A 20,981-nucleotide genomic window follows, 5' to 3' on the forward strand; every position below is an offset into this window, starting at 1 on the left:
CAGTCCGGAAAGTCAAATACGACCCACCAAATTACATTCCACGATGTTACTTGGCTGATTCATTTGTGATAGAATCAGTAAAATACTAGGAAAGAAGATAGTTAAATAAACTTCTGGACAAAATGGTACAACTACTGGCGCTGGAAACGACAGGCTGGAAAAGAAGAGATGGAGGCAGTGGTGTGTCCCCTCCTATATTGTGCTGCGTAACGTTCCCGAAGTGTTCCTAAATTACTATCGATGGACCAAGCCCAGGATTCTGGGACACCTTTCAGTTGTGAAGCAACTGTAGGATATTGTAAGATACTGTTAAGTGCAACTTTACTAAAACCAAGTAACGTTTGTTATGTGCATGTGTTGACGGTAATGGTATAAGCTTTCGAAGCGTGACCAAAATGTGCTCTTGAAGCTGTCCCTGCACTCGCAGCGAGTAATTACGACCGTCCTAGAAAACCAACGGGCGGCTATTTTGAAAACAATTGTAGGCTTTTTATAAGGTAATTTTGTGAGCATATGGTAAAAATGGTCTAAATTTCCTAGACATGACAAAATTTTGTTTCTCAAGTTTGTCCTGAGCTTAAACTGCTATTAAACAGAAATGCGGGAGCATTTTTGAAGATTAATAGCAAAACACTAGAAGCCTGTCGAGGAAAGATATGTGGCCGTGTTCATTGTTACCGTGATGTTATGCAATATGAAAAAAAAAAAAAAAGATACGTTTAAAAATTATTTTTCTAAATATCCCCAAAATTTCTAGGTGTAAAAAGAGCTTAAGCTTTGAGAAAACGAAACACAGCGCCAGCGGTCTGCACTATTTTTCAATGCACCCGTTAGTGTTTCCTTTCTCACTCTTTTGAACCAGCACACATGGTTTAGATCGAGGTTGCACTAAACTGTTTTTATCTTCTTTATCGCGTGATCAGCCGAATGAATTCAGCCTGCTTTGAAATAGGTAGCGAGTGTCTTCTTCCGCGGCAATTGTCGGAGGCTGAGATACGCCGCGCCAAGCGGCGTGTACAACAGCGTGCGAGAAGACTGACATTTTGTCATCGACATCCACCATCTACAAATATCTATTATGCCAAACAAGTGAATTCGTATACCAGGCTTAGCCATGTTAAACATCCGCATTCTTGTTTTTCATTTTCTCATGTGAAACACTGTAATTGTCAGTGAATAGCCAACTAGTGCATGGTGATGCATATGCATGTTATAAATACTCGCCTTTTTCGGTTAAAGCCGAATTTTAATATATTACTTCGGCAGTCAATATATTTCTTTTTAAATGGAAGAGTCAGACCTCTGTGTATATAGCAGGAGAGCATCTTGGTGGTGCATGATGCTCACTGGAGGAAACAGCGCTAATGACATGGAGGTGACAAAAGCACGCATGCATGTACACAGCCGCTGCACAAACAAGTGACGTTTACTTCCAGACGAAGAGGAAATTCGTGGGTCACATGAGAGCTATAGATTGCCTCTCTTCCAGACGAAAAATGTTAAAATGACACATATGTGGCCCATAAATTCCCGCTCTGTCCGTCTCCCTGTGTCTCTCCATGTTTATGTGATCCATAAACCCCCTATTTGGCAACAACCATCAGTTGTTTGTTCAACACAGTATTTAGCCTTGTCACGTCATTTTAATTAACGCTATTTCGTTCCCTTATCCCTTATGTATAGGTTATGCGACTTACAAGGAATGTGGACGCGACAGAAGACATGACATCAAAAAAAAAAAAAAAAAAGAGAAAAGGCGCCTCGTTTCTTCCTTTTTTTTTTTTAACTTATCGCGATGATTTACGTTAAACGATAAAACAGCTGTACGGCGTGTCTCGCTGCCGTAGAGGGGCAACTAATTCAGGTGTTCCAGCAACATCCTTAAGAAACCTTAGAGTGGAGAGGAAAGAAACAAATAGGGGGAAAATGCTGCTGCCGCAATTGCAACGAAGCTCCGATCCATGACATGTGGATGGATGGATGGATGGATGGATGGATGGATGGATGGATGGATGGATGGATGGATGGATGGATGGATGGATGGATGGACGGACGGACGGACGGACGGACGGACGGACGGACGGACGGACGGACGGATGGATGGATGGATGGATGGATGGACGGACGGACGGACGGACGGACGGACGGACGGACGGACGGATGGATGGATGGATGGATGGATGGATGGATGGATGGATGGATGGATGGATGGATGGATGGATGGATGGATGGATGGATGGATGGATGGATGGATGGATGGATGGATGGAATATAGGAGCGTCCCCTTTGAAACGGGGTGGTAGCAGTAGCTATCATGCTCATTTTTCTCCATATATCTTAATTATTGATTTAGAATGGTTAACTAAACCATCATTCTGTTTATTAAATTTTGCTCCTACATTACTAACATTATGTCACTTCTCTGCCTTTAAGCCACCAATCTTCCAGCCGTTTTTTGCTGGTTTCCACCGCCGGTTTATTCACCCGGCCACTGTTATCTCTAAACCCCAGAGCTTCAGGAACAGTGATGGCGCCTGCATCAACTTCCGGATGGATACCATTGCATTCGAGTATAATATGGTCAATTGTTTCACTGGAATTTCCACATACAGCACATGCGTCATCTCCATTGTTAAACTTCTTTTTGTAGCTGCGTGTTCTAAGGCACCCTGATCTAGCTTCAAAAAGTAGGGCACTGCCTCTTGAGTTATCAAAGAAATCTTCCTTCCTGATCTGCATTTTCCACTTTCGGTATAATTCCACGCTCTTTTTTTTTTCATCGAATTTATCCAATTTCATTGGATAAATGTCATTGGCCCAGCCAGCGCTATCTGGCGGGCCTAAATTTGGAAAATACGGAAGCATGCAAGAAGATTGAAGAAATGAGGACAGATTAAAAACTGTCAAGCGGATGGCAGCAACAAAGGTTAAAAAACATTAAGAGAGAGCCCAACGGACGATACGAGAGAAGTGCCAGCCGCGCCTTATTGGCCTGTGTGTCCAGACCACCATCCCTTCTCCTGCTTGTATTAATTTCCAGCATTAAGAACCATCCAAGCTGTTTTAAATGCCTTGTTGGCACAAACTCGTAATGACAAATGTACACTGTAGGAAGCTTGCTCGTGAAAAATTGTTATTGACACAATCGAAGAGGACGCGGGCCGGCCATTACGCTGGCCTGAGTTGATCAGCAGCTCTAGTCCGGGCCGTTTCGCGAGTACTGCTGGCAAGGGCCGCTTGAGCCCCGATCGTCGAGCACCTGAGGAGGTTGGACTTCTTAGTGTGGGTGGGAATAGGCATGCCCGCACATTAAGTGGGAGCACAATGGGCGCATAACACTAACATCTCGAAATGACTTAATTCTCGCCGCCGCTTTCTACCAGCACCTATACTGATTGTCCAGGCAGACGAGGGGCGACTGTTTTCGTCAGGCATATGTCATTTCGGTCTTTTTTATACATGGTACTCCAGCTTGGCGTAAACGCAGAACGGCGCCTCAGGAGTCAGGAGCAGCGAGCCATGCTACTAGAACTTGCCATGCACACGTATCAGGTTTTCGGACACCTGTCGGGTAACCAATACGAAAGGAGCAGAAAAAAAAAAAAAGGAAGACGAAGGAAGAGCTAACAGCGACCTCACTCGACTCGTCACGGGGAGCGTTGTGGTGGTTGCTCCTGGCCCTACGGGACTGGGACTTGTCACTGCCGCTTGCAGCGGGGACTAGCCTGCCACCATATTTTTATCTGTTGTAGGCCGTCATTGCACCCGCTACTGTTTCGGTGGTGGACGACGGCTGTTGCGGCGAGCGTCTTTCTCTCCCTCTTCTTTTCATTTCTTCTCTATTTTGAGGCGTCCTTGTGCTGTGCGATGCCAGCGCACGTTAAAGATCCCCAGGTGGCCGAAATTACTCCGTAGCCCTCCACTACGGCTCCTCTTTCTCTCTTTCCACCCCCCCCCCGCCCTTCCTCCCTTCCCTTACGGCGCGGTTCAGGTGTCCACAGACACAAGTGTGACAGATACAGCGCCTTTCCCTTCCTGTGAACCAATTAATTATTATTTTCTCTTCTGTGCGCACGAGGCAGCGGAGGTGGCTCAGCTACAGAGCCAGTAGCAGGCCCGTGCATTTTCTTTTCCTTCTTCCTTCAGTCGCAACAACAACTCGTCACGGGGAACAGAAAGGAAAGAAAGTAAGGCCAAGTGCCAAGCTTCATATTGCCCAGCAGCAAATGCAAGCTGGTGACGTTGAAGGCGTCGGGCGCTGCACGCTTCCTGCAAGGTCCGTGCCTTGTCAAGCTCGGCCTCGCAGAAAAACAGTGATACTATATTCAGAGAAGTGTCATTATTTCTTTAGAGAAGTCGAGGAACAAGATTTGGCGGACGAGGATTTTTTTTTTGTTTTTTTTTTTTGTTTGTTTTTTTGTTTTTTTACGGAGTAAGTTTTAATAACCCATATCGACTTTTTTTTTTTTTTTGGCTCATGCGGAGTTTTTAAGCTGCTAGCGACAAGAAAAAAAGGAGTGAAAAGAAATTTAGGGTCTAAATGAGTGAAATTTTAGTTCATCCCGATATGCCTCTTCGCAGATGACTGTCTTCTTTATAAAGAGATATTTTGTGAAAATGACCACAGAAGGTTACTGAACAGCTGGACGAAAATCAATGAATGGTGTGCTGTGTCAGGGATGTTGCTAAAGTTAAAAAAGGAAAAAAGCTTATTGATTCGTGTCTTAAATAAAAAGCATTCCTATTTGCTTTGATATGATGTCAATGGCCTCCCTGTAAAGCAAATAGAAGAATTTAAATACTTAAATTACAATTACTAACACTCTTTCTTGGTCTAAATATATTACAAACGTCTGCGCATTTGCTACACGAAAGCAAGTACCGTCCGAACTAAAATTTCAAGCCTATAAAGCATTTATTTCGCCTAAACTTGAGTATGCTTCAGAAGTATATAGGAACTCTCCTGCATAAAATGCAAACAAAAGCTGGAAATGGTCCAAAGACGTGCAGTTCGGTTTATATTAAATATAAAGCTGCACATTCTTTTTCAAAGGTCCCTTCGGATACCCTTTCAAAACTTGAAACCATGAGCGACAAATTTTTATTTGTAACTTACAAAATGTCCTTGAACATTGACTCAAATAATTCTGTTAAGCCGCACACATCCAGACATCGACATGTCTATAGTGCCTCCGTATACCACGCACACAAATTTGTTAAGTGCTCATTCTTACCATGCATCATAACCGAATGTAATGATCTGCCTCCAACCCCTTTTAGAGCGCAGCTCTTTGGCGCCCGTTCCAGCGTTTCGCGTCGTGATCGCCGCTGGCGTCGCCGTCGGCCTCGTAACCAGCTACGCTCCCTCTCAGCCCCACAGCTCAGCCCCCTCTTCCTCCGTGGCACTAACCAGTACTAATGACTAACTAGTCACTAACCAGTACAAAATAATGATTAACTAGTCATTAACTACTTCTAATTAGTCATTATTCATGACTAAATAGTCATGAGTAACGACATATGATTGACTATGACGCCACGCCATGGTAACGTCAGGACTGGTGATGACGTCACCAGCTGACCCCCTACCTTGCGATCCAGCACCGCACCGTTCATCTGGCGGAAGAGGCCGCAACAAGCCAATCTCTAATCTGCGAGCACACGACTCCCCGTATTCCCCGGCACACGTGCCGGGGGCGGGAAAGAGGACGCCCATTTCCGATGGAAATAAAAGTTGTGCAACCAACCAACCGCCGGGCGTTCGATCCAGGCGTCCGTGCGGCGCCTTTCATTTGGCGATTCCTCGAACGCCGCATCATAGAGCATACAGAAATAGAGCAGTACAGCAGTCATCAGCGGCGTTCAAAATTGGCTGACATCAAAGAAAAGGCGCTGTATCTGTCATAATTCTGAGGCGGACACCTTAACCGAGCGGTAAAGAAAAGGAGAAAGGTAGCGGTAAAAAAAAAAAAAGAGAGAAAAAAGTGCCATTAGTGGAAGGTTTCGGACGACCACAAAATATCCTTCATGACGATCAAGAACTGTCAATGGAGATCATACATGTCTTGCTCGAAATATTTGCCGCATAATAATAATAATAATAATAATAATAATAATAATAATAATAATAATAATAATAATAATAATAATAATAATAATAATAATAATAATAATAATAATAATAATAATTGGTTCACAGGAAGGGAAAGGCGCAGTTTCTGTCACACTTACTCTGTGGACACCCGAACCGCGCCTTAAGGGAAGGGATGAGGGTGGGAGTGAAAGTGGAAAGAGAGAAAGGGGAGCTGTAGTGGAGGGCTACGGAGTAATTTCGACCACCTGGGGATCTTTAACGTGCGCTGACATCGCACATCACATGGACGCCACTTCGTTTCGCCTCCAAATATCTATCGAAAAGATGAAACATGCGCTCAAATTTCGCATTAGGAAGTAATGTAATCGTCGGCAAATGTTTTCTTCGAAAGCTTTGAATGTGGTGTAGCCAGGGCTTTAGAATCTTGATGTTCTTACGGAACGTAATCGCTTCTTAACATGTTCTATACTGATGTATAATCTTGTATTTCGTGTTCTTGAAATCATTTTTTTTTTTCTTTTACTGCTTTGGATAAGCTACTTGGTAACGCCTTTCTTGTGCTTCTCTTAACAGGCGCTCGCTTCAAGCGCGCCTGTTTCCGAAGCACTGATCTCTATTGCATATTTGCCCTCCCACATTGCTTGGTCTTGCGAGACCGCAGTGTGTTCCAGACAAAGTATGAAGAATTACTGCTGCAAAATTACGAACCACGCTACCCAAAACAAGTTAAAGATTATATTTTTACTAGCGGTATTCGCTGGTCGTGCTCCAGAAAAAGATGAAGTGCGACAGACTGCCTAAAGATGACGACGCTGAGGGTGTACAGATCAGAGCTGCCATCAACGCTTTTACATATATTTACATATTTCACTTTCTTTCTCTCTTCCTTAGCGATCATTTCATTTTTTTTTAACGATGTAATTATGCAATTAAAAAACAAATATCTCTGCACCTCAATTCTTGGCCGATCCCCCTGTGTGGGTATATGCCACTAGTTTGGAGAACAACAACAACGCTAGCTGTACTGACTGCTATCGCTGGTGGACCTTCTTCGCAACAATACGTTTCACCGTCTTTGGCCAAAGCAAATTTCTTGAAAAAAAAAAAACCGCAGAAAACTGCTTTGCGATGCCTGTATTTATTGCACTGATTGTGATTTTGTTTATACGCGTCTATCTGTTTATACATATGTTCTTTGCTATTTTCAGCTGAGCTGATTTGCGAAGCGAATACAACTATCACTGCATGTGTTCTTCCTGTCCTGCTTGTTGACGCATTTTAAAGGGGGCTGCAGAAATAGTGCTTTTCCCTGTCTCTATTTGTTTCAGTGATTATGATTGATTTTGTATTCTATGCGGCTATTCGTTTGTATTTATTTTATCATTTTCTTATTTCTGGCTGAGCTAAATTGCGAAGCGAATTCAACTATATGCATGTGTTTTTCTTGTTCTGCGGTTGACCCTTTGTAAAGGGGGTTAGTTCACCCCAAGCCTCTCCTATCATCTTGATGGCAAATTGGCAATAAACAATATTATCATTAAAATTACGCTATATGGGCTACTAAAAGATGAACTGTTAGCTTTTCTTTGAGCTGCAGTGTGTAATAATTAATTTCTTTCTCATCCCTTCACAGTAAGGCGTTGATTGAAAGATGTGAATGATAAGCGGAGGCTAAAAATAAATCTTGTTCATGATTTTCAGGCGACACACCGGCGTTGTTTATGTTCACCCGAGCGCAGCAGCGATGTTATGTTCATTTACGCTGCCATGGCTTATTAATACGTGTTTGACGATGTAAGCAACATTCTTATAAGTAGACTGGTTATCCTTCTTGTCAGTACTACAGCATGGCTCAATCGCTCACTGGAGCCGACAGAGCGAGTTTAACACATTTCTCCGGAAGCAGTTCTCAGTGCACAGGAGTCTCGTTCTTCTTTAGTAACATCGTGGAGGATTCCTAATAGGCTTGCACTACTGGACGTGCTAGAGATGGGCTCTCAAGCTGTTATTAGCCGTCAACAGCATTTTCGACACTTTGGAAGCGAACTCGTCTTCGCCTACTGACTAGTGTCCGTGTTTATACGTGGAGAATAAGATTTTGAGGAAACTTGAGATTCCGCACAGTGTCAGCTAAAAGCATGAATGAGAGCTTCTGGCTGCTGATGAGAATGATGACATGAGAATGCGATTAAAGATTATGGGATTTTCTCGTGCCTGGTCAAAAAAGAGTAAATAAAATAAATCAGTGTGTCTTTTTCAGTGATAGCTGTTAAGTGGTCCCTCTCACTTTCCTTTCATTGACTTGTGTTTGCAAGTCTAATGATAGCGACTGCGTGATAAGGACAGATGAACGGAGCAAGCATACAGCTGAAAAATCGAGAACGAACACTGCTCGAGGTGAACGGCTGTAAGTCAGCGGAGGCGGCAGGGAAGGGCTTCTGCCGCCGGGAAGCTTGCGCGGAAACCGATAGCGGCTGCTCCCCACGAGTACAGGAAGCCGCGCGAGTCTTAACCTACGCCCACTGCATCCACAGGAAGCGGGAGGAAAAAGCAGCGGGGCCAGCCGGAAGCCGAGGACGACAGCGTGTACGAGCAGAGGTCATCGGCGACAACTCTGTGCCACTGAGCGCTCACTCTGTCCTAGCCCATTTGTGAATTACAGGCTGCCTAACTGAAAGAATGCCCAAAAGAAATCTAGCCCTGTCTGTTCGAGGCCACGCCCACCGGGGAACAGGCTGCATTCACTCAAGGAGGGTGTCAGCTGCCATAGCAGCTTCAACTTTAAAAGTGATTCAACCAGCACTCCCTTCCTTGTGGAGTTCAAGGGTTCTAGCCCATTTGTGAATTACAGGCTGCCTAACTGAAAGAATGCCCAAAAGAAATCTAGCCCTGTCTGTTCGAGGCCACGCCCCCCAGGTGGTCATTCCATCGCATTTTGCACAAGCAAAAGTGATGGCCTTGAACTCCACAAGAAAGGGAGTGCTGGTTGAATCACTTTTAAAGTTGAAGCTGCTATGGCAGCTGACACCCTCCTTGCGTGAATGCAGCCTGTCACGGAGGAGCTGGGGAAGATAGCGCGAAAGCGATCCCGTCTTTCACGATTACCGTCGCCATCCCCTTCAGGGCAAACGGCTCTTCCTAAAGCAGCGGTTCCTCCTCCGTGGGCTGGCGCGCCCAGGGAATCGCACACCACTAGCAAATCAGCTGTGCCAGCTCATTGTATGCTTACAATTTCTGCGTTCTCAATGGTGAAGAGAGGTTACAGAGGGTTAATAGAGGTCTGATCGAGAGTCGTCAGGAAGAGAGCTGCCTTGCATGGCTCAGATGGCAGGCAATGAGTATACAGGTAACCTGATTAAATCTATATACCCTTCCTCCCCTTCATCATGAACTGGGCACTTGCCTTTTTGAGCTCACATGCGGTAAACTCGGCTCAGTACTCTCCTAATCCCTGCCCGTCACTTCTTCTCCTCCGCTGCGATGTCTCTTATCTCATCTGCCCTAACCATTAACCCAACCTCTAAAACCTGACCCGCACTGAGCATTTCTCGCCCACGAATTCGTTCTGCGTTTGTAGAGCATGCAGTGCCGCCGAACCAGGACCGTCATGGTCGTTTATTGCGCCCATGAGCCCGTTTCAAATTGAGGGACGCTGCTTGGGTGACAAGGACGCTTAAAGGACTGCAGATCGATAACCCAGATAGCATCGAACATAAGAATAATGTTATAAAATTCTTAGCTAAGTGTGACGACCCAACGGTAGTTGAAACAGGCAGGCTGTACTATTTCACTTCTGGTCACCATCGCCACTTTCCTTGGCTGTGACCTTCGAGCCAACGTTAAAAAGTTTTGCTTATTATCCATTAACCATTATCACTCATGGAACACCCGTCGGCGATGGACATAAAATGTTGACTCAAATATTATTTGTTCAGAGGTGGGTGTAGAGTTGTGCTGTATTATGGAGTTGTACTGTATTGTAATCTTTGCAAAAGAGTGCAAACTGTGCACCTTCATGAGCGATGGGCCTACATGCTTCTGCAAGGTCGCTCTACATTTTCACGAACGTTAGATTTATGTTTCACACGTGTTAGATATATGTTGTTGAAATGTTTACCGAAACATTACACCAATCTTTATATGTAATATTGCTGAAAAATTAGAAAAAAAAAGGGACATTAAAAACATCGAATTAACGTTCGACTGGGACAGAAATATAATATTGCTCTAATATTTCGCTGCTACCTAGTAATTTTGGTTGCTTGTTTCATCTCTGTTACGATGCGCAAAAAAAAAAAAAATACGTGAAGATAATCACGTTTCCTTTTAAGGCCCCTGGTGTCTCCCAAGAAACTAAAATCAGGGTTGCATAAATTTATAAGGAGGGTGGAGGTATGGGTAGATGAGAAGCGACAGTCCTTCTTGGTTGTCGTCAGTGTGAAAAAGAAAAAGCTATAAATTAAAATTTCCCTTAAAACAAAAACAAAATTAAAGAGCACTGCAGAATCTGCATTGCAGTAATGCGAAAGCATGGATGCTGCTGTTGGTTGCTTCTAATTGCTTAATTCACTTCTTGTTTACCCATTTTAGTCTTTGGTAATTTCAGATTGCGCGCCAAGCCCTTCCTATGACCTTTTTCGGCTCTACTTCCGGTTGCGTGACGTCACATCCTGGACGTCACATTACTTCATTCCTTATTTACCCATTTTAGTCTCTGGTAGATAGACGTGTATTGGGGAAGCCCCAGGGCTGTCTTGGCCGCTTTTCTGACAAGAGTGCTCAACCAGTTGAGCTCCTGCTTACGAAGCGGAAGGTATTGCGTGTCGTAGGTAATGCGGGCGATGATGAATGCGTTGACCAGCTGCAGGCCGTCTCGCTCCCTAATGTCGTAGTTTCGATGTTTAAATCGTTGAAGCATTCGTATAATTTGATCGGTAGTGTTGAATAAATGATTTAGAGTAGAGGAATGGGACCGACCGTTAGGAATAACGAGGCCAATGATCTTGATCTTCGACCGCTTACTCCAACTTGGCATTTATAACACCATTGAAGAGTTGCATGAAGCACATCGCTTGGCGCAACTTGTCCGCTTACCAGCCTCGTCCACTGGAAGGCACGTCCTTCAAACTCTCAATATTGCCCCGCCCTATACCACCCAAAACCACGAATATCTGCCACAGAATATCCGCCGAGCAATTACCGTTAGACCTCTCCCCTAGCACATGCATGCAGAATATCACCAAGACCGCCGAAAGGCAAGAGCCACTCACCTCTCTCGAATATGGGACAGCCGACCTAATACTCTGTACGTAGACGCTGCTGGCCCTGTTAACGAACACATGGCCATTACCGCGACATCTCCAGCGGGCACTCTCCTCAACTATGCCTCTCTTCACACCACCGAACCGAGTACTGCCGAAGAAGCAGCCATCGCTCTGGCCGCCGCCACTAATGCACAAGTTAACATCATGTCAGATTCCCGCACGGCCTGCCGTAACTATCTTCGCAGACGCATCGGTGCTGCCGAATACTCGTCGCTAACCCTCCGGATCAGTGTGATTCTGGGACACCAGTCGATGCCCGGCAATGAAACTGCCCATCGGCACGCTCGCACGCTCCTTCACCGAGCCTCCTCTCTCCCGGATCACACGTATGCCTCCCCGATCCTTACATACACAGAACTGCTTGAACACTACAGGCTGTCTCGCCCTACATTACCACCCCCATCTCTCATCCTGTCTACTCAAGAAGCAGCAACTTACCGCCGCCTGCAAACTAATACCTTTGTTACACCATTTCTCCTAAACCTCTGGTACCCCTCCCTTTATTCCCCTGACTGCCCACATTGCGGTGAGCGGGCAACACTTCACCACATTGTTTGGGCGTGCCAAGTTACCCCTTCTCTAAGCTCACTCTCCACTCCTGCATGAAAGATTGGGGGGCCGCCCTGCAGAACCCCTGCCCGGAGCGCTAGCAATGGCTGGCTCGCCGCGCTGTTACTGCAACCACGGCCAACGGGACCCTGAACTGAGGGTCCCCCTCCCCCCGCTGACTAAATAAATAGATTTTTTGGCCTCCTCCTAGTCTTTGGTACTTTCAAATTGCGCGCCAATCCCTCCCTATGCCTTTTTTCAGCTCTACTTCCGGTTGCGTGGCGTCACAGCCTTGACGTCACTCTAATTGACTGACTGAATTAACTATTGTAGTCTAAATTGCGCGCCAATCCCTTCCTATGCCCTTTTTGGCTCGACTTCAGGTTGCGTGACGTCATATCCTTGACGTCACCTTAATTGACTGATTTAATTAAGTATTTAGTATTTGATACATCTTGACGTCACCCTAATTGACTAACTTAACTATTTTAGTATTTGATACATTCAAATGTGGCGACAAGCCATTGGCTAATGAGACCATTTTCGCCTTACTTTTACATTTTCTTCCTCTAATTAATTACCTAATTAACTTATTGGCCTAATTATTTTTCGAACCCAACATTACATCACCCTCTATTGATTGACACCACTCAATAACCTCTACCACTTCTCAACTGCTCACAACTGTTGCGGACATGATTTTGCAGACACGTTCTGCGGACAGAAATCTGTGAACATAGGGAAGTAATGCTGTCGCGATAATAATAATAAAAAAAGCTAGAAAGTTCCGGGAAGTCACCCGTTTCAAGGTTCTGTCCCGTGTGTTGCTGTGTGCATGCTCTGGCTTGCCAAGTTTATGCAGGTTATCTCAGAGGCTTTCTAAGCACGCACACAGTCACTCGACAGCTCAAGAGAAGAAAAACTGAAGAAAAAAAAAAAAAACGCTAGAGGGGTTTCAATACTGAAGTTCCCATAAAACGCATCTCTCCCCCTTTTCCTGTGCTATTTTTCTCCATTATTAACATAACTTTTCTACACTGACACTCGACCACAAGTCGATCACAGATTTCTTCGAATTGAGATGAGGCGTTACAGAGTCAGAAAAGCTGACTATATACAGAACCTAACCCGACCAACTGCAATTCCTTTTAGCCGATAGAGGGGCGGATCGTGCATCGCAGACCATTTACGTCGTTGGCCATGGTGCTCTGAGACTTTCATACATAGGCTTTATGGAGTGTCATTTTTCAAAAATCAGACTGAATTCAGAACTGTGTCTGCGCGTCACCGCCGCCGCAAGTAGTAGTAATTGGTTCACAGGAAGGGAAAGGCGCAGTATCTGTCACACTTGCTCTATGCAAAAATCGCCGTTCTTGCGCCAATGATATTTGTGCCCTTCGATCCGATTCGACGAAAGGCGAGACTACAAAGATGGATACGGCAGCGCAAAAAGTGACTGAACGCGGGAACAAGCCCCCCCCCCCCCCCCCCAAAAAAAAAAAGAAGAGGAAAAAGCTTACAAGCCAGGAAGGCGTTTATGGTGCAGTGGCAAGACGCCCGACTACTGTCCGGAATTCCCGGGTTCGAACCCGACCACGGCGGCTGCGCCTCGATGGAGGCGAAACAGAGTGACGTCCGTGTGCTGTGCGATGTCAGCGCACGTTAAAGATCCCCAAGTGGTCGAAATTACTCCGTAGCCCTCCACGGAGTAGCCCTCCATGGAAAGGGGAGCCACTATGGCTCCCCTTTCTCTCTTTACACTTTCACTCCCACCTTCATTCCTTCCCTTACGGCACGGTTCAGGTGCCCACAGAAACAAGTGTGACAGATACTGCGCTTTTCCCTTCCTGTGAACCAATTATTATTATTATCCAACGCTCGGTATAAATACGGGCCATGAAAAAAAAAAAAAAAAAGAAAAGAAACAAAAAGATAAACAGAAACCAAGAAAGAACAACAAAATTACCAAATGTTAGCTGTTAAAATCAATCTACAAAGGAGATCTCGACAGTGCAGTGGATGGCTCTCTGACACAGTGGTCAGTCTTGACAGTATGTTATAATCTTCTAGAATATCCCGACTTCTGATCATGATGCGAAAATATATGTTCACTCCAGGTGAGCTTCACAGGTTTTTTTCTTCCCGGACGCTCACCTTGCTCATGACATGCAAAGTGAGCGTCATTCTTTAATGCTCTGCGAGACTGGTATGTGAGCGCCCACCCGATTCAACGGGCATGGCCACCAGTTCATCATCATCACCAGTGCAACGGCCAGTTCGTCCCCTTTTGTTGTGAAATAGCCACAATGAACCATTACTAATGCGTCCAGCTTTTCGCGCCGATTCCAGAGACTCAAACCAGTGGGTGTCAGTCTGCCTCTTGCGCTTTCCGAGAAAGAAATCGGCTGGAAAAGCTACAGGGGTGCGTTGAGCCTGTTCTCGTGCAGAAATGCGAAAGCATTGAATGTTTCGTGTCTATAGTTTCGTTATGCGAGTTCAGCGTTTCGTTGCTAGTATCGTTGCTTAGTTGCCTTCTCTATTGGTCGAATTCAGACGAAGTCAAAATTTTGGGGCCAGAGGCCAAATTTTGGGATGACATCCAAATTTAAAAGTCGCCATTGAGTTGGTCATACTCAGATTAGGTTGGACACAAATTTTCAAGTTCGGACGAAGTCACGTTTCATAAGTCCAGGGGGGCCAAATTTTGGAATGACCCAATTAAATTTGTAAGTCACCACTGAGTTAGTCATGCTCAAATTAGATAAGACACCAGTTTTGGAGAAATTCGGACGACGGTCAAATTTCGGAAGTCCAAGGAGGTCATATTTTGGGGGTGGTCCGCGGAAGTTTGCAGGTCACAACTGAATTGGTCATACTCGAATTATGTTAGACACCGATCTCGACGTGCCAGATGTACACCGGACGGAAGATGGTTAGCGCATATATCAAAAAAAGTACACCATGCAGGCCCTAGCTGCGATGTTCATTTTTAACGCAAGCGAGTTACTACACGGATCTCGGAAGAAAATAAGGCCAAGTAGGCATTCACAGACATTTACAGCAGACTTCATAAACTGGTACAGTAAGCTCAACGGGCGGCAATGGCCACAGCGGAGCCTTGGATCCAGGGCAACTACCACTGACAAGGGTGGCGACGAGATCGGGAGACGACTGCGGGCATGACAACCAATACTGATGGTATCTGAAGTCGTGTTAAGCAAAACGATAATCATGGGCAGAGGCAAATGTTTTTTTGTTTCTGCCTTCCGTGGGCGCCGATCATTTGAAGCGCCGTAGCCTCGAAAAATCACGATCATATACCGCTGGTAGGTGATGGTTGGCAGGTGACATGGCCGGGCACTGATTGGAGGCACAACAGCGCGTCAACACTCATTTCTCTTTCGCTCATGGGAGTCGCCAGGCGTGTGATTGGTCGGCGGGTTGTGTGACGTCATGGGACGAGATGGCATAATCGAGTTACAAGGAGCTGCCTACTAGGGTAGCTCATTTCATGAAAGGGTGAGATGGGAACCTCAAACACGACCCCCCTTCCACCTCCCCTTGAAGACTCGCCGCCTCGATCTTGTCTCTGGGAAGATGACTTGGGAGTGTCCATTTGTCTGACCACAAGGCTGTGATGATCCCATTGAACTCGAAATCTTCACTTGAAAGAACTATAGAAATGAGGACAGCAATACAAGGCATCTCATGTGACCTAGTTAACCGAAAATGAAACCTCCAGGGCAAAGAAAACGATTCAGAAATTAGCACTATTGTCTCCGTCATTTCTTTACATTGGCGGCAACATAACCATGTAACATGCTGGAGTTCAGTCGGCTTGCTGCGCGATATGCGTACTCGAAGGAGCATGCAAATGAAGTCTGCGAAGCTTTTATCCCCGGACCGTATTACGCAACTATCCCATCGCATAAACTGTTACAAACCTGTCAGACGACTGATTGAAGAAACTTTGAGAAAGAGGGACGGCAACAGGTGGACCTGACAATCAGCCACGCTCCTATTGGTAGATTCCGATCGGTGGACATACTTCTGCGACAGGGTTGCGAGTAGATAGTTGTGCAATACGGCCCCCGACTCGACATCATCACAAAGCAATCACCTCACCGAACGCATGCCGGTTTTCCTCAACAGGCTCTTTCTACACATACAATCTCAATGGTACCACGTCGCAGAAAAGACGTCGCCATTCACCGCGAGCTGAAAATGCTGATTGAGCCACAAGTTCGTTGTAACGTCACAGCCAGGTGATCTTTTGCGGGAACTTCAAACACCCCCAATGCTCGTGCTAAATTCCCGAGCTGATTACTAGGCCTCACATGATTGAAAATTTATTGTGAAGTTAATGTAACATAAGAGAAAAATATTTAGGAGAGATTCGAACCCACGACTATGAATAGAAAGTTTCACACTGGTGAACGCCGTACGCTCTTTGAGAGGACGCCATCACGCCATACGTTAAAGTGGTATTTAAGAGTCACTTTCATTGTTCTTTCACTAAGGTTCAGCTTCCAGCGCATCATGAACGATGTCATAGCATCACCAACGATTTATTAGCGAGGCCACAGTGCTACGAACTACAAAATGTTTGAATAGGGCAGGCACGCTCAGTTGCGATGCCGTTTTTCTGTCGCGCCAGCGGCGCGGGCACCAATAATCACCACACTATCAAGGTCACTATCATTCCTTTATTCCCGCATATAAAAACAAAACTGTTAAGTCGTCGGAAACTTCTGAAGCCCTATCGAACCATAATCGCGATCGCACTCACCCCGGGCTTCAGAAGGCGCGCTGTCTGGCTGTGCGAAACGCGCCAGCATCTGCGCGAGGGGCTTTTCTTTAGAACGGAGGAGGTGGGCACCATAAAACCAAAGAAACAAAATTTGTTCGGCACAGTGGCTCCCGATAATTGACCGGGAATAAAAATCGACGCGCACCACCAGCAGTCACATAGTTGAGACAGGCATAGTGAGAGTGGCTCCCAACTTGAGCAGCTTCCCATTCATGGTCATTTGCTCTAACTTCAAGCACCACAGACTCATGTGAGCTTTTATGCAAAAATGGGCATCAGTCCAGTGGCACCGTCTTCCAGACTTGAGTGACTGCCAACATGCCACACAAACTGGACTCTGAAGAGCACCTTGCATTAGGTCAAGCTCCCAACCTTGAAGGGGTCCAAACAGTCCCTGCAAACCACTCTGAAGATTGCTGCCACTGTAGCAACCACTGCAGGATCACATCCACAAAGACAAGTTACCCTTCAGAACAAAGGGAGTAAAACTGGACCTTGGTGTCCTGCCAGATAGTGTTTAGGACAGTGCTTCTTAAGTGAAGCAGGCTGGCAATCACTCTGCATCATGTATGAAACCGTCCACTCACATCCATACATACCCTCTTAAAAATGTATGAAACCCCAGCACACAGTTTCCTTGACTAGGCTCTCAAACTCTGCACTGAACCTTCTTTTAGAGGTGAAGACAACACTGTTGCGTTCATGCAGCAGAGAAGTGTTCCGAAAATGGCACTAGGTCAGAAAGGAAGTCCAGCTCGTGCTTACTCTGACCCTTAAAGCAAATACGTCCTACAGTTTTGTCTCCCACCAATCTCCGCACCACTGGAGTGCAGAGAGGTTAGCAAAAAAGCATGAAAAGAAAATAAACCAAACGAGGACCAAGAGCAACAGCACAAAATAATTTAATAGCACCTGTCCACCTCTCAACATGTGTGCATAAAAAAATGTTGGGTATAAGTTCAACACTCTGGAATTTATTCCAACCGGCATAGCTAGCATAATGCCGCTTCACTGGCTTCAACAGCATTGCCCCTTTTCACAACGCACAAATGTTTTCCCCGACCCACCTAAAAAACACTGAGAAGGAGGAGGTGAAAAAAAAAGCACTGTAACACAGGAAGAAAAAAATTACCATTCACAATTAAAAAAGTGCCAACGAATGCAAGTGAGAAGTGTTGCAGTTTTCTCTCCTTTGCTTTTTTGCGCAGCGCCTCCCCCCTCACAGAAGAACAGTGGGACTCTGAAGAGCTCACACGTGTCACATTAACAGTGCTCGTGAGAGGAAGAATGAATTGAGGAACAAGTAGTGCGAACAGAAGCTGCAAAAGTGCCGATGAACAGGAATTGCAGTTTTCGGTGGATCTCATCATGGCCTTGCAGTCTTGGTCCGACCATCAAGGGCGTGGAGGAAGGTGGCACCGAGAGTGGCAGCAGCAGGTTCAGGGGGAGGAGGAGGAGGCGCACGCAATTTCGTGGCAGGCGCTTTCGCTTCCCTTTGTTTTGTAAAACTGAAAAAAAAAAAAAAATAAATAAATAAATAAATAAATAAACAAATAATGAAAGAACTACTGAGCCTGTCCAGGAAGCAACTTATGGCTCTGATGTACAGGGTGAAAAGAGGCCTGACCTACATAAGTATTGAGATAACAGTGCCTCATGCACTACAAATAAGAACCCTGTGAAATGAAGTTTATTATGATAGCACAGTGATATGTGGCAGTACAAGCACAGCCCAGCAATATGTAACACTGTCATACAGTAAATAAGCTGCGCTATGGCAACAGCATTGCTGTTCAGTAGAAGAAAATGAAAGCCTAATAGCAAGCAGTAAGCGCAAAAAAAACTGAGGCACCAGCTACGAGAAATGACTAGGGTGAGGCTCTAGAAAAAACACTGAGAAGTAGGGAAGAGCAGGCAAGCATACCTAATAGTTATTCTGCTTCAGATAGTCTCCTAGCTTCTCCACCACTGTGTTGAGCACACCGGGAGGGAAGCCGTCAATAGTGGCAGCTACCAGCAAGCCTGTAAAAGAGTCAAGAGCATATAAACAATGAGAAACAAGTAGGCACACTAACTGCACTGAAAAGGAGAGCCGAAACATCAGGAGGCCTGTAATTGGCACCAACTGGGATGCTGATGGAAGATGCAGAGTGAAAAATAACGAACAAGGTAAAATATTCCCATACACGTAAAAAAAAAAAGCGCTTAAAGCCTGTTCTTGAAATATGTAGGAAAGCTGATCAAGGTGCAAAAATTTTGAAATGCTACAGAAGCATGGCATTTGAAATTGGGGGCAGCTCTAGCACTTGTCTGAGAAGGCTTATTTCAAGCCCACTTTCAGCCTGTGCGATTCATACATGAAAGTTTCAAGGGACCCTATAAGGTGTCCAGCACCCTTACAGTAGAGGCAGACATCGACAGGGTCTTTCAGTTTCGAACTACTCCCGCGAAGCCTCTATTTACTAGACACGTAGACGCGAAGCAAAAGTCGACCTTTCACACACTTCTACGCAAAAAGACTCCTATCATACAGCACATGCACACTGCCTTATATTCGGCAGCCGCGCCAGAGACCTGGGCGAAAACAGCAAGCGCACGGCATCCAACTCACAGGTGTTGGTGGCGACGGCGATGAACGCAGAGCTGCCTTTTCGACCCCGGACCAAGTTGTTCTCGGCAGATAGGCAGAAGTACTTTTGGCCACCAAGGTGGATGCCGGTCTCGTTGAAAGCACAAGGGTTGTTCCGCATCGTGTCTGCGATGGTCTTCAGCTCCTGCTGCGTGATCTGCGCCGATACCAGCAAGCAGCAGATGTAGTCCCTCCCCCCTCCGCAGGCAAACAGGTTCGACCGGCGCCCAAAGACGAAAAATCGCCCCGCCCCACCTCAGCTCGATAGAAGGGGACCCCCCCCCCTCCCTTCCCGAGAGACTGCACAGATTGGAAAAGCAAAATTAACAGACTGTACGTCGCTGACACCCAGGCTTGCACGATGGCAGCACCGAGCTTAGTCATACCTAGGCCTACCAACAGACCGCCGCCGCTGAAGGGCCGCAGTGATTTTTTGCTTCATAGTAAAAGTAATTCTCCCTCTAAGTATGCAGTGGCCCCGCTACTGCGAGCGATTAAACTAATTGTCCACCAAAATCTACTTCACCCGTCAGAAGGCCGGTGCTCAGAAGAGATCAGAAAGCTAATAAATACCCCAGTCACAAGTCGTACCCGACCGAGCGCCAGAGCACATGCCGCGGAAACACTCGAAAGAAGCGAACAGGAAGATCAGAGAGTTGTAGTCACAACACATCAATCGTAGTAAAACAGGGGCAGACCCGTCCACAGCGGGTTTACTTGGTGGCGTAAAAAAAGAGAGCATAGGCGCGCACTAAAATTAGTGACGTTCAGGGAAAATTTTGACAAACAAGGTAACGCCTTTGGGCGTGTACGGGCGTCCGAAGCCGAACTGTGAAGCGACAGCGGTAAATATAAAAAATGATAGTTGAAAGAAGAAAAATAACGACTAAAGTTTACTAATTAAAGTAAAGAACCCCGCATAATCCTTCCGAGGCGCGTAATCAAGGCTCTGTTTTCAAACCCAGCCACAAAGGTGATTGAACATGTCGGCGTGTTAGGCCTAGTCGAGGCACCGGCATAGAGCCGCTTGCTCACCGTTGAGTTGGAGTCCTTTTCATATTTCGCCCAAATGGCTCCATCGTTAAGGCCAGCGATTGCGGCCACTGTGCAGTTGACCTGTGCACAAATCTGGTTGTCGACGTAGGTCTGCCAAGACATGGCCGAAGCGTTGTTTTCGTTGCACTACAGAGGTATCCGACACGAAGCCGCAGAGCTGGCACCAGATGCGCTCAAAATCCAACAAAGCCGGCACTGAGAGAGCGACCGATGCGCGCACGATGTATCACTCCGCTCGCCTCCGGTGCACGTGACGTCGGAATCCGCCGGCTCCTCGCTTTTATACCGGCACCCAGCTGTCACTGCGTGCTCGCTCGCAACGCCCGCAGTGGGCGAGGATGAGCAGGAAATTATCAGGCGGATTTTTTCAAACAGTTCTCGCTATTTGCGGTCCTTAGCAAGCAGCTATTTCATTGTCATGAGTTTTCTCTCATCTTTTGATAAGCACCTGACTTGCGCCGGTAGTCGGTACAGCGCCTACATAAGAAAACCAGCGAAGAAAACTTGTAACGAACTTTC

At 46.0% G+C, this 20,981-nt stretch overlaps 3 protein-coding genes across 5 annotated transcripts in view; 1 reads left to right on the forward strand and 2 right to left on the reverse strand.

The window, feature by feature from the left end:
• Positions 1-11,900, reverse strand: part of LOC146198156 (uncharacterized) — a 251,384-nt gene extending 239,484 nt beyond the window's left edge. Inside the window, exon 1 of one of the 2 annotated variants that reach the window (XR_014704953.1) lies at positions 11,365-11,900. The gene's annotated coding sequence lies outside the window, so the exon portion shown is untranslated. The remainder of the gene's footprint in view (positions 1-11,364) is intronic. The other variant, XM_084593504.1, reaches the window with a different exon arrangement.
• The window catches only part of LOC146198158 (replication factor C subunit 4), a 122,731-nt gene that overhangs the window by 70,606 nt on the left and 31,144 nt on the right, over positions 1-20,981 (forward strand). The gene's annotated exons all lie outside the window — the stretch shown is intronic.
• LOC146198159 (profilin-like) lies at positions 16,654-20,725 on the reverse strand. Of its 2 annotated transcripts, XM_084593517.1 has the most exons (4): positions 20,442-20,724; positions 19,389-19,563; positions 18,702-18,799; positions 16,654-18,285 (listed from the first exon to the last, which is right to left on the reverse strand). In XM_084593517.1, the coding sequence occupies exons 1-3, from the start codon at positions 20,562-20,564 to the stop codon at positions 18,702-18,704; spliced, it is 396 nt and encodes a 131-aa protein (XP_084449643.1). In that variant the 5' UTR covers positions 20,565-20,724; the 3' UTR covers positions 16,654-18,285. The 2 variants fall into 2 exon arrangements, with proteins under 2 accessions (XP_084449643.1, XP_084449644.1); XM_084593518.1 differs by lacking the exon at positions 16,654-18,285 and having other exon boundaries at positions 18,696-18,799; positions 20,442-20,725.

This window comes from Amblyomma maculatum, chromosome 2 (assembly GCF_055883805.1).
Source record: "Amblyomma maculatum isolate TAMU_Amacu chromosome 2, ASM5588380v1, whole genome shotgun sequence".
NCBI classification, from domain to species: Eukaryota; Metazoa; Arthropoda; class Arachnida; order Ixodida; family Ixodidae; genus Amblyomma; species Amblyomma maculatum.